Below are 13,316 nucleotides of genomic sequence, written 5' to 3' on the forward strand. Positions count from 1 at the left end.
ATACAGTGATGCAGATTAGGGTGGCATAGCTGGCAGTGACAGAGTACAATGACATAGAGTGCATTGGTTATGAGTATATTGCTGAAGAGTGCATTGAAATAGAGTGCAATGGCATAGAGTGGTGCAGAGTAGAGTGGAGTAGCGCTGAGTGCAGTAGCTCTGAGTGCAGTGGCATAGAGTAGATTGTTTCAGAGTAGAGTGCAGTGGTCCAGAGTTGATTAGAGTGGAGGAGAAGGGATTGCCATAGAGTGCACTGGCGTACAGTGGAGTGGTACAGAGTAGAGTGCAGTGGTGTAGAGTGCAGTGGCATAGAGTTGTGTCGAGTGTAGTGGCAAAGAGGCAGTGGTACATAGTAGAGTATTGTGGGGTAGAGTGCATTGGCATAGAGTAGAGTGGTGTAGAGAGGCATTGAGTGGAGTGGTGTAGATAAGAGTGCAGTGTTGCAGTGTGGAGTGGTGTGGCATAGTGTAGAGTGGTGCAGAGTAGAGTAGAGGGCAGAGGCGTGGGGTGGTGCAAAGTAGAGTGGAGTGGGGTAACATAGAGTATGCGTGGTATTGTAGCCTACTGCCATTACAGACAACACGTCTTCAATTGAAATGACCATTACATTTGCAATCACATCGTTTTACTGATAAAAGTATAAAGCGCACAAACAATAATGCGCTGTCTGGTAGGCTTCAACCTAAAAATGTATAACACACTTCCAGAGACGGTATTGCTTAAACAGTCCCAAAAAATATCAGTCCTTAGCTTTGGAACACAGTGTACGAAGAGTTATACTTCATTTAAGATTAGGTATTCTCCCTTTGAAGGCTTACAACGGCGGATGGTTAGGTCAAAAACAGGATTCCACCTTGAGCCATCTATGCCGGGGTGGAAAGCAAAGTCTGAAACACATACTTTTCACCGGTTCGGCACTAGTAGCACCACTGAATTGCTTTTTAAATCAATTACATATGACATTTAATATAAATGATTTAGATCAAATCATTAGTTTTACAATGTCTTAACAGTATGAATAGGTTTGTTTTAATCTATTTTAATTTTTTAAGTGTTTCTTAAAGATGTTTTAGTAATTATATATAGTTCACTGGACAAGTGTGGAAAGTGCTCTACTTGTATGATGTTTACAATGGTTGAGCTCAGTTGAGGTCCAAAACGATTTTTCATAAACTGAAACTGACAGACATCATAGTAATCGCAGTACTGACAGAGGCGTGGAAAATACAAAAAGACCTTCAACTGGAGACCAACGTCCTGCTCTAGAAATATACACGGCATGTGCTGATGGGGGTGGCAGGTGTTATGAGAGTGCCATTTTCTTTGGATGGGCACTGAACCAGTACTATCGTGAGGCGACAGCGCACTTTATGATGGTATGTTTTCAGGAAGCAAGTCAAAGACTGTATTGCGTGGGCCATCAAATGCTGTTAAATGGCTTCTACAGACTAGTTCTTGGCTCAACAATGATATGGGAATATTGCAAGCACTTGATCTCTGGAATATTACTTGCCCTTACCCATGGTAGTGTGAGCAGCTGAAATTCAACCCAGTAGTTATCGAATCAGATGCAGAGGTATGTGTTAATGATGAAAATGCATTTATCTTTTAACAAAATTATATCCAGAGTACTGTAGGCTGGTTCAGTATATGATGTACACTTATGTAAGTGGATACCATGCACTGATCCAGACAACCCTAATGGTGATTTTAGTGGTCTTAGAGAACCTTCAAAAGCTCTCTAAGTGGTAGCTGTGACGAGCAGCCTTCAGGCTTAATGCAAAAACAGTGTAAAGCAGCTTGTTTTACCTGAACTTAATCTTATCGGTATTGATTAAGTGAAAAAGAACCACACTATGTATTTATAAACATATGTATTTATTAGGAGACACTCACTAACACATACAGATATCTCCTACCCGGAGATATACACAATGTACCCAATACTTTGCAATAGAAACACGTACGTAGCACAGAATACACAATGGTCCCCAGGGGGAGACCAAACCATATACTAAAATAGTGGTTTGCGAACCACGACTCAAGTCAAGAATATACCCAGAGGACGTAGAAGTGTCGGGGACCAAAGGAACCACCATAGGTGAGTATCTAGGAGCCCCACAGATGTCGTGTGCAGTGTGGGAACACAACCACATTCTTCGTACAAATCAACGTGTAAGTCGCAGTTGCAATTTTAAAGAAAGAGGACCCTTCCCAGTGGACTTGGAAGAAACCCCATGGAATATAGAAGGTTGGAGAGCCACCCCCAGTGGATACCCTATTACCCAAGTTACCTACACCAGGGAAGCCAGATGCATAGGTGTGAAGTGGTGTTGAAAACCGCCGTCAAACCCAATGGAGGACTTCAGTAAGATGCCGCTGCTGGGGATGGTAAAAGTGTCCAGTGGCACCCAAAGGTGAATTTGAGGTGAAGAGTACGTGCAAGCAGAAGGGACAGAGTCTAGGTCACTCTGGAATGACGAGGGGGAATGGAAGATGAGTGCCCACCAATGCTGGATGTTGCAGGGAAGATGACAGTGACCTTGGAGCTGCAACTGTGAGGATCAGGCGATGCTGTGGAAGGCCAGGACCGTTTACGAGCTGTCCCACGTCGGATGTCGAGAGTTGAGGGGTCGGAGTCCGGACGGGAGCACCACCAAGCCTTGGCAACTGCAAACAACATGGAAAGCGAAGAAGGTGCAGTGTCAGGACTAGCAAGGTCCAGGCATCTCACCACAAGCTGCAGAGTCGGGGCAGGCCCCGAGCAATCACGAGAGTCCAAAGAATTCAAAGGTGACCCCCAATAGGACCCACAGGCCGGAGGCACTGGAGTTGCAAGAGGACCTCAAGCTCACTAAAAGATGCAGGCCACGGTGCAAGTGATGTGGTGTAGTCTAAGATTCTGGTCACTGGAGATGCTTGAGGTTGGGGCTACTTGGAGACAGAAGATCTTGATGGAAGGAAGCCAACAAGACTTTGCAAGGGCAAGTCGATGTGGTGCACGGGGGTTCAGTTCTTGCAGCTCCTATGAGGGATACTGGCCTCAAACTTGGTGAGAGGACAGGGCAGGCCTCGAGGGATGTGAAGAACCACCACCTGTGTTGCTGAGCCTTTTGGAGTCCGTGGGAGCCCAGGATCAGCAGACCGGTCAGCTTAGTTGCGCTGTCTACAGATGCAGGGAAGTGACTCCTTCACTTCAAGGGAGATTCCTTCAGGTGTCTTAAAGGCCCACAGGCCTTGGAAGGTTTCCTGTATGGAGCACAGGCATGGACGTTGCAGCAGACGAACAGGACGATGAGGTCAGGAACTGCAGCAGTCTTCCTGAGGCAGCCTTGATGCCGAGAATGAAGTCCAGAGTGCCCAGACGGTCGAAGTTGAAGTGGTGTCTGAAATCTAGAATCTAGGCACCCACCCTCAGTTAAGCCCTTAAGTACCCTAAGGAAAGGGTTGGGACAATTCAGAGTTCCCTCCCAGGGGAGGGGTTGGACAGTGATTAGGATAGTCCCATGTCCTTTGTCCAGTTTCACGCCAGAGCGGGAGCCAACGGCTCCCTGAGCTGGTCTGAACTGGACTATGCAAGGAGGGCACCAAATGTGCCCTTCAAGCAGACTGAGTGATGCTGGCAAGAGCTCCTACCTGGCCCCAACACACTAAACCCTGTCTGGGAGGTGGTCACACCTCGCTGTGACAGGATGTCCTTTGTTCTGCCTTCCCTGCTCAAGCTTGGCTGAGCAGCAGGAGGGCAGAATCGTGTCTTTGTTCAGCAGCAGCCATGTTGTGCTGTTTGGGTCTAGAAGGCTGGTACCAGGAGCACTGAGGGCCTAACGGAAGGCATTTACAGTGCTTGATACCAAACATGACAGGGTTCAATATAGCCAGTTTCGAGATGCTCATGATGCAATGACACTGTGCCCCTCTGTATGTTATATGGCTGTCTCACTTGCAACCCAGGAGAATGGCCTCCGGAGGCTGTAGGGGTGTCCTGCTCATGCAGGGGCACCCTCACACTTAGAACCGAGCACCCTGTATTGAGGATTGAAAAGGCCTTCTGTAGGGGTGACTTATAGGTTTTAAGTGCAGTGACCCTAGATATTGGGAACCTATATCTTTCATAAGTGGTGTTAGCACCAGCTTACACAGGCTGCAATGGCAGCCCTGTAGTGACAGTTTGAATGGTCTCCCATGGGTGGCATAATGTATACTTCATCCTATGGTGGGCCCCTGGGGTACCTATGCCCTGGGTACCTTAGTCCCATATACTAGGGACTTATAAGGGTACCCCAGTATGCAATTTGGCATGCATCTAAGTACTTACCATAACAATTTAGGGGAGAAAGCAGAGAAACTGGGGTCCTGATTAGCAGGATCCCAGTCAGATTAGTCAGAAACAGCATAGCACCAGGCAAAAAGTGGGGGTAACCAAAAGAGCAGATCCTACTTTCCTACACAGTGTTTCTTTTGCAGAATGTGGGGGTTTGATCAGTTGTGTAAACCCTCATCCTTGCAAGCTAGAAGAAAAGAAAGTGGCATGGGGTCAATGGAGGCCTCAGCCTAGAGACTGAAAATACCTAGAATAGTAAGTCCTGCAATTAGTATGACAGAAACCAGAGAAGCAGTATTATGCCTAGTCAACTATAGCAAAATTGCCAGACTGTATTAACGTCAGCTGACTGTGGGTTGGCCTGTGACAGAACATTATGTCCTCCCAGACCTGACAAGCCCTAAAAACCTTAAGAAACCCGTTCAATAACATTAAAAAGTTTCCTGGACTTTTCTTAATAAATTCTTCTGATGTTGCCTTGGTCAACCTACAGCTGAGTGATCTTGGTCCATTGCTGCATCTATTTCTATGTCATTTGAGTACACTGACAACATATTAGCTAGAAATAATAATGCAAGAACATTTTTCAAGCTTTCCTTATTTTCATTACCTTTATGTCTCTGTGAATCTTTCCTTGATTGTGGAGGTAGGCCAAGCCCTAAATTCACAACAGCATGGATGAGAAAGACAAAGGAAAAATCATGTGAAAACAGGAATCTTGATTTTCAAAAGACACATTTTTAATAACAGTTTCTGCAGCCAGATCAAATATTATAAATCTTAAGTGAAGAAAACTTCTCAGTCAAGCCATTTTGTCAACTGGAAATCGTGCCAGATGGCCAATGACAATACCTGAGGCACTGTGAGCTGGGAAAATGGTGTGCACTCAGGCAGCCATATTGTTTTTTATGGTTGAAATTGTGCCTTCAGTCTCACCTGCAGCATTTCTCGGCAGACATAGGCAATCTGATGCTCAGACAGAGGTCCTGTTACTGTCAAAAGAAAGATATTCAACATTAGTCGTCATTAGTATTGTCTTACACCAGCCAGATCACCGAGAATGTCAACCAATTCTGCTGTGTAATATGCCCTGTCCTTTACATGAGCTGCAATCTGACCTTTACCCTGTAAAATGAGTCCAATGGTAACCTATGTTTACACCCACCAAGCCATAGTATAGGAAAACAGACCGTCTGAAACTGCCCTAAAAAGATGCTGCTATAAATGAGTATCTGATTAAACAAAATATATTACCAGAAAATTAAATGGTAAGTCTCTCATGTCACAACATCGGTGTGTTTATTATTTTCCAGTACGTGAATTAATATACTTGAATCAGAATGAGTTATATAAGACATGCAAATCAGTTTTTCCTTTGGGTAAAGGTATGGAGTGTTGCCTTTGTAATCTTCCTGTGTGCGGCAGTAGACCTGTGCTTGTCTATATGTCATCTCGTCTCATCTTGTCGGACTTGAGGTGCCTGTGTAAGATGGTTACAGCGGCTGCACACTTCCCAGCCCGGCAGCTAAAATACCTGCTTGAGCAGCTGGAAGCTGAGCGACTGGTCATCGGCAATCTTATGTGTCAGCTAATTGGTTGACAAGCTGACTGGTGAGTGTTTTGAGGTATTTACAAAGGCTTAAGATGCACTGCATAAATGGAATTTATTTAAACTTCTTAAGATTTGGCACAGTTTAATGTCCCTCGCTCCACTTTGCCACCCAACGTCCCCACAAGGACTGCCCTGCCTGATTGCCGTGGCAGCCCACCACCACCTGGCCTGCGATTATGTCCCTCCCCATACCTGGTTTTTGCCCATATACCCCCACCACCCAACACCTCGCCCTTCTGTCTTCCACATCACTCCTTACCTGGTAACCTTTGGGGTTACCAGCTAAGGTAAGTCATATTGAATTATCATGTAAATAAATGGAGGGGACAACTTGTCCTGAATTGGCACTACAATTTGTGCAGAAAGCCGCACAAGAGCACCCCCTCACATATCATGTAGTGGAGTGGTGTGTTTTTTCACCATGACCAATGAGATGACCTGAATGCTCATTGATACTGATTGTTGGATGTCAGTAGAAGATCAGACATACTTTGACATTCTTGGTGTGAATAACTGGTTGGTTTGAGACTAAGTGGCTCATTACGATGGCGAAACGATCGCCACCGCCGGGCCGGTGGTGGCGATCGTTCCGCCATCGTCATGAGATTTACCCCCGCCATATAATGATATCGGTGGGTATCACGACAGACGCAAAGTCCGTGCGCCGCTTTTTCACCGGTGGCAATTGTTACGATTGCCTGCTGGGTGGAGCTGGGCCACTAAAATGGTGGCGGTGCCTAGCAGGCACCGTCCGCCATATTAGGATGTGGGTGTTGTGAATGTCTTTCCATGATGGCGATGCCACCATGGAATGGCTGGCAGGGATTTGCTTTGGGGGCCCGTTGCAGGCCCCCTCTGTGGGGGGTGCACTGGGGGGGTACCCATGGTGCCCCCCTGCAGTTCCATGCACCAAGTGGCAGGCACTGCATGGTGCCTGCCACCTGGTGCAGGGAAATGCTGTGCATGCTCTTTTACCATTGCGGACAGTGCTGCAGCCAGCAGCACTGTCCGCAATGGTAAAAGGCCAGGATGCGCCTGCCAGTATGGTGGGCGCATCATAATTGCACTGGTGGGACCGCCGCACCTCTGGCGGGCGGTCCCATCACCGTTATGATGGTGGGCATCATAATGAGCCCCTAACTCCCCACGCAGCAATTATAGTGGGATTAGAAGTGGTGTTTGAACAGAAACGTGAATATTTAATCTGCAAGTGGTGCTGTTTTTATGAACTTTGATCTGAAACTTGAATATTGAAACTGAATGTGCACTGAAGAAGGCCATTTTTATGGATGAAACCCGTTGGCTGTCTTTGCTGCAAATGTGTGATGTTTTTAAAAGAATAGGCACAAGAAAATAAAGTGAAGAACTGGACACATTTTGGAATTTGAATGGGAATTTGTTGTTCATAGGATGTTATTGATTGTGGTGCACCTCTAGTCCGTATAACTGGAATGTCCTTGTTCTAAGGGTTGCATCTTGGCAGCAGGTGTATATAGTGAGTGCACACAGACCGGAACTGACTCTCTGATTTGGTAATTGTTTAGGAACATGGGATAGGTGTGGCGACCCTGGGTCTGCTGCATTTTGTCTTGGGTTTATTAATATTTAGAGTGCCATTGCCATAATTGTGCAATCAACCGAGGAGAGAACATAGAAAAACTCAATGAATGGCTTCTTCCAAAGGCCAATTGCAACTGTCTGGTCCATGTTTGCCATTTCTTTGAAAATGAAATGGTTTCAGTGATTACAATTTGTATTTTTTTTTTAATTGGTGACATGCTGCCCGGTAAGTAGTTCTCAGTGTGTGACATTGTACAGGTGAAGATGGCAAACATAATAAACAGTGGATGTAAATCAGACATTTGAAGAAATTAAATCAAAGTCCCAATCGATCGTCATGTTGATTACAATTACTGGAGTGGAGTTGAACCCTTAGATCCCTACATTGATTGTAGACAGTTTTAAAACCACTTGTTAGAAATTCCAACACAACATCTGAGCTTAGCACACACAGATACAACTATCGCAACACCCCCCATTTGATAAAGCAGAGCCCAGCACCACAAAACCTCAGTTTTCAACATGAAGGCTCAACCACCACAGTACTCTAATTTGGTACTAGCAGATGCAGTACCAGAAAACCCCAACTTGGTACAAAAAAGACCCAGCCACCACTACATCCTAGTTGGTACAAACAGAGCTTACTACTGCTACAACCCTGCTTGGTACAAACAAAACCCCTCCACCCCCCAACAAAACCTCATAATTAGGTACCAGGTGATCCCCGTAAACACAACATTCTAGCTTGGTTCAAAGTGAGCCCATCATCACAACACAGCAACTTGGTACAAGAAGACCCCACCAACACAACATATGAGCTTGGTAAAAAAAGAGTCCACCACTAAAAATCCCCTGCTTGGCACAAGGAGACCCATCTACCCCAAAATCTCAGCTTTGTACACACTGACTCTTCACCATAATATCCCAGTCTTACCATGGTAGAGATCCTGAAGCGAGCCCCCTCCACAGTACTCCATGCAGATCCATAACTTGTTATACCTGTAATACAGACACAAAGGTAGAAGAGTAATGCATCAAATGCTTGAGAAAAACTGGCAAGAAGATGAAAAGAAAGGCATTATCAACAAGAGAAAGACTACTATGAAAAAGCTTAGAGAGGAAAAAGGAAAAGGTTCTCCTAGTCAAACGGAGACTAGAAAGAGGATGAAAGTACATGTTTCATGAATCAAAGAGAGACAGTACTGGGATGGCTAAGTTAAAGGGTAACAACAAGAAAATATGAGTAATAATGGCAGGACAAGTGTTACTAAAGTGAGAGAGGGTGAAAATGACAGATAATGCAAGCTGTAGAGAGACCATAGATAAGGCACACAAGGGATGCAATGAAAACCAGAGTAAGTTAAAAAGAAGGATCTCTGAAGCCACAAGAGGCTCAAGCAAACAAGGGGAAGAAAGGATTTGGAGTACCGTTTGAGAGTGTACGTGTACTAAACAGGTGGACTGTATGGGAGCCCAGGGTAGAATGGCTGAGAGATTCCTAACAAAGGCCACTGACCACATGGAAGCTGGTTAAATGTCACTTCATGACAAGGGGAGAAAAGACATTAGAAATTAAAGTGGTCTTGTATGAGGTGACCAAACTCATATCAGCGAGGGCTGGGATTGCCCAAATACATAAGAACCAAAGGGCTGTGGGTGTGGTGTTATAACCGCAATGCTGAAGGAAGAGCTTAACATCCAGCACCCTGAACTAGCAAGTAAGCCCACAGGCCAATGGCATCAGAAGGCTTAATGTTTGATACTCCGATCAGCATCAGATGATCAACAAACAGAAAGATTATGAATGCACAGACAGAGGAGACTGTAGACGAGGGGTACCCATATTTGGGTGGAAAACTGGGCTTAAGACCCTTTGGCTGGGGACTGGACTGCTTAACTGGTGGGGTCTTGGCTGGGTTTAGTGAAGTTCAGTGGTAGACAGAGCCAAGACTGAGGAAATGTTTTGGACTTGGTGAGCCTCATCAGGGGAAATGAGTGTTAGAGGAGGAAGAACATGCAAAATTAAGGGCCTGACAACCTTCTGCAAGATGCACACAAGTCAATCGCTGGCCCTCAATGCACCCATCAATAGAAGACAAATATGATGAGAAGATAAGAGAGTGACAGAAGGAGTTTCGAAATCATGGAATAGACAAGCAATGGAGGAGACCCTCCAGCTGCCTGGAAATGAAGAGGAGTTGAGACTGTGGATTTCCACAAAGAGTGACAGACAAGAGAACAGTAGCACAAAGAACAGCTATGTGCATGCAGAAATACCGGTACAGTCAGCTGAAGTCATATGTACGAGCAAGGGGAGGCAGTAATGAAGTAGCATGCAGTGATGACAATGGCTCCCCCTGATGCATTCTGCATCCTTCTGATGAGTTCTGACAACTTCTTGTTGTGTTGGCTATGGCTCTCCACTGCCAGTAATGTGACGTTGTGCTCAAACGTATGGAGATCCTTATTAGTTTAAGAGTAAAAGAGGAAGAATTGAGATTTAAGTCATAAAACCCCAAGGTTGGAAATTGTTAACTAAGATCAAATCTTTAGCTATAAAATGCTCAACCTTTGAGCCTGAATTATACTATGTTCTGGCATTGTTAGATTTTGAATTGACTGGGGCATTCAAAATAAATCAAAATGACTTCAAATTCAATCTTGTCAAGATATTGAGTGGGTAAGCATATCACCTCTCTCTAAATTCAAGAGGATAATTCTAACAAGAAATCTAGGAAATCACATCTTATGTAAGTCATTTCTATGAACTTCTATTAGAAATGTCTAACTACAATTAGGGATAATGTGACAAATGTTTTTGCACTTACGAAAACTTCAGTAGACAAGAAAGAAGGCTTTGTGAGTGCAAAAACCACACTCCAGGAGCAGCGTAGTTTTGGCACCACCCTTTTACGTTTCAACCAAGCTACATATATTTACACATGGCCTCATGTATTTGTGTGATTTAATATCATTAATGTAATGTGGTGCACTGAACAGCTACAGAAAGTGCATTTACCTGTGTAATCTTGACATATATACGAGTGTGCATACTAATGTTTTCCTTACAGGAACATCGAATTGCAGTTCCCATACATATCTGCATTTATGTGGTTTGAACAATAATGTTCACTCTTATATAATCATGTATTCATTAGAATAGTACTCTGCATCTATTTTGGAACTGCATATGTATCCATAAACATGCATTTAAATGTGTACTGAAATGTTTCCCACATTAACTTGACGGAAGTCCCTAAGCATATGGATTTTTAAAGTTTAACCTTCAATGAGAAGTTTGGTTGGGTTGCCATGTTTTTCTGTCCTACAGGTGCTTTTGCATAATCTCATGGTTAGAGAAAGGCTCATTGTGCAAAAGAGATAGTGAGGCTGGAAAGAAGTATCATTGGCAAGTACGATAAAAGGCTAATGAGCCAAGGGAGGACTAGAGTCCATGCTGTATCTGAAGACCAAATGAATGCAAGGATACCTCAATGTGCAGTTCAGAAGAAAGGAATTTAAGTGTAGTTGCCAGGCTTCCACCGTGAGAAGGTGGGCGAGTTATAGGACAGGTGATATGAGATTCTCGAATGTTCTTTGTGGGTTTAATTGGTGATCACACTTTGGGTTTCTCATATTTCTTTCTGAATCCAAGAGGTACAGACCTATATGCACATTCCAATTGTGTGACTTTATGCTATACAATGCTTTTGATTTGAGAAGACTTCTGCAGAACTCTCTATAATGCTGACACCTTTCTGCCTTACTGGATCAACTTAGGGCTTTTCCGGTCTTACTAATCAGGGTAGGTTTAGCAAGATAATCTGACTTTACTCATGCATAGGCAAGGGGAGCGTTAATCAAATTCTGATCATCAGATATTATTTTAGATTTTCTGCATTGTCATTACTGAATATCGATTTTGTTTCATGTTGTTGAAATTAAATTCTGTCAGACGATTTGGTTTGCCCATAGTGATTCTGTATTTCTATTAAGTATTCTTATTACTTGTGTATATCAGCTTGCCTCTGAATTTGTAATAAACATGTATGTAATCCCCTCTACCAACTTTGAGGTGTCACTGTGTGGCCAAATGGGTTACACTGTCATTTTGAATTTGTAGGTGATGATAATTTTTTATTTCTCAGACACTTAGAAAGTTCTGTTGCAGGGAGAGATAGAAAAGGGGCACTTCCGTGTAACTAACAACGATTTGCATGACATCTCTGTATCAGGTAATGTGTTCGCACACCATTGATGAAATACTGAATTGGTAATAATATATTAGCGAAGTGGTTGATGTCCATAAAACTAACAATACTGGGAGTACTGGATACACTAGGGGATGGTGTTCCTGGAGGATTATAAATGGGGCACTGAAGGGCCCTTGAAAATGAGGAATTACTAGGGCAATCAATAATTCAAGTCTGATTCCGACACTAATATCTCACTTCTCACCTGAGTTTCACCCAGAGATTTCAACTTTCTGCAGCCAAAATACCCAGGTGAACCTGAATAGATCTGCTGAGTTTCTGCAAATCTCATAATTCCAATGCGGCTGGTACCTGTTTTAATTAAGAGGCTACCCAAAGTGAGGGTCTAAATCCTACTCTTCTTTGTCATAACCTGTGTCTCTCCTCTTCCTTCTGTGCTTTCTGTAGCTTCGACATATAAATTAACTCCTAAGTATCATATACAGGAATTTATCTGTGAACAGGAAGTTCAGGTTTGCTCAGTTTGGGAGGGTTTGGGGTGGAACTAATTTTTAGATTAATGAGCACAATTGTTCTAGCCTGTACCCACAAACTTTGGCGCACCCACATATTGTAAGGACTGTGACCAGAAATTACCAAGTATAGAAAGAGATTACCGAAAAAAAAACATTCATTACTTGCACAGAAGAGATTTCGGAGGGAAAAACAGTGATAGAAAGGGTATACATTAAAAACCAGAGAGAGCAGAAAAACAATGAGTTAGCTATTTTAACCAACCAGGTGCCAGGGAGAAAGTGGGAGGCACTGCCAACCAAAGACAGGAAAGATAAAGAGGCAAATACAACACATTTTACCAGCAAAGAAAGTTCAGAGAGGAAAGGTGCATTTCAGATATGTCAGCGGAAATTGAGGATGTTTGCAGATAAGAACTCTTGAGTTACTTGAAAAGATTAAGAAGCTACTGAAATGCCTGACACAAACAATACTGAAATAAGCCATGTGCTATTGAAGAGTCAAGAACTGTGCCTTCACTCAGCCCTAACATCCACTTTTTCATGATTAACATCTTCTACTCACACAAAATGGCCAACATGCATCAGTAAATCTGCAAACATTAAATAATGGTATCCCAACCTCGGGCCTCTGCGTCATGGGTTTCTCACCTGATATAGCTGCCATAGTAGGCCACTATATTGTGATGCGAGCAGCTCTTTACAATCTGAATCTCCTGCTGGATGATGGAGTAGTCATCCTCTGTGGGAGGAAAACACAGAGCAGATGAGTGGCTGAGACGACAATTGCTGTGGGTAGAAAGAACACTGACCACACGTGACGTCTGCAAAGAAAGGGCAGGGAACTGGATTTGCAAATACAGGGTGAAGCGATAAAGACATCGACAGAAGGAGTCAATTACAATAAACCAAGAGTAGACAAAAGGAAAGTATTTTATGTGTATAGAAAACCATCACTACAACAACTACAGCTATTTTGCAAAAGGTTGGATCTTTTACTAAAATTCTAAATTGATAATGTGTGGGGGCCAGGGACAGGACAGAATTTTTTCCCTGGTTGCATTTAGCACCAGAAGCATAACTATCGGTTAAAAACA

General features: G+C 43.7%; 1 protein-coding gene across 2 annotated transcripts in view; it reads right to left on the reverse strand.

Moving 5' to 3' along the window:
- The window catches only part of LOC146798005 (mitogen-activated protein kinase kinase kinase kinase 5-like), a 581,883-nt gene that overhangs the window by 316,534 nt on the left and 252,033 nt on the right, over positions 1–13,316 (reverse strand). For both annotated transcript variants that reach the window (XM_085625240.1, XM_085625239.1), the window contains 4 exons: positions 12,871–12,961; positions 8,428–8,492; positions 5,258–5,313; positions 4,932–4,979 (listed from right to left, as the gene is read on the reverse strand). In XM_085625240.1, the coding sequence (XP_085481366.1) occupies positions 4,932–4,979; positions 5,258–5,313; positions 8,428–8,470 (147 nt within the window). In that variant the 5' untranslated portion in view covers positions 8,471–8,492; positions 12,871–12,961. The remainder of the gene's footprint in view (positions 1–4,931; positions 4,980–5,257; positions 5,314–8,427; positions 8,493–12,870; positions 12,962–13,316) is intronic.

Source organism: Triturus cristatus, chromosome 9 (assembly GCF_964204655.1).
Source record: "Triturus cristatus chromosome 9, aTriCri1.1, whole genome shotgun sequence".
NCBI classification, from domain to species: domain Eukaryota; kingdom Metazoa; phylum Chordata; class Amphibia; order Caudata; family Salamandridae; genus Triturus; species Triturus cristatus.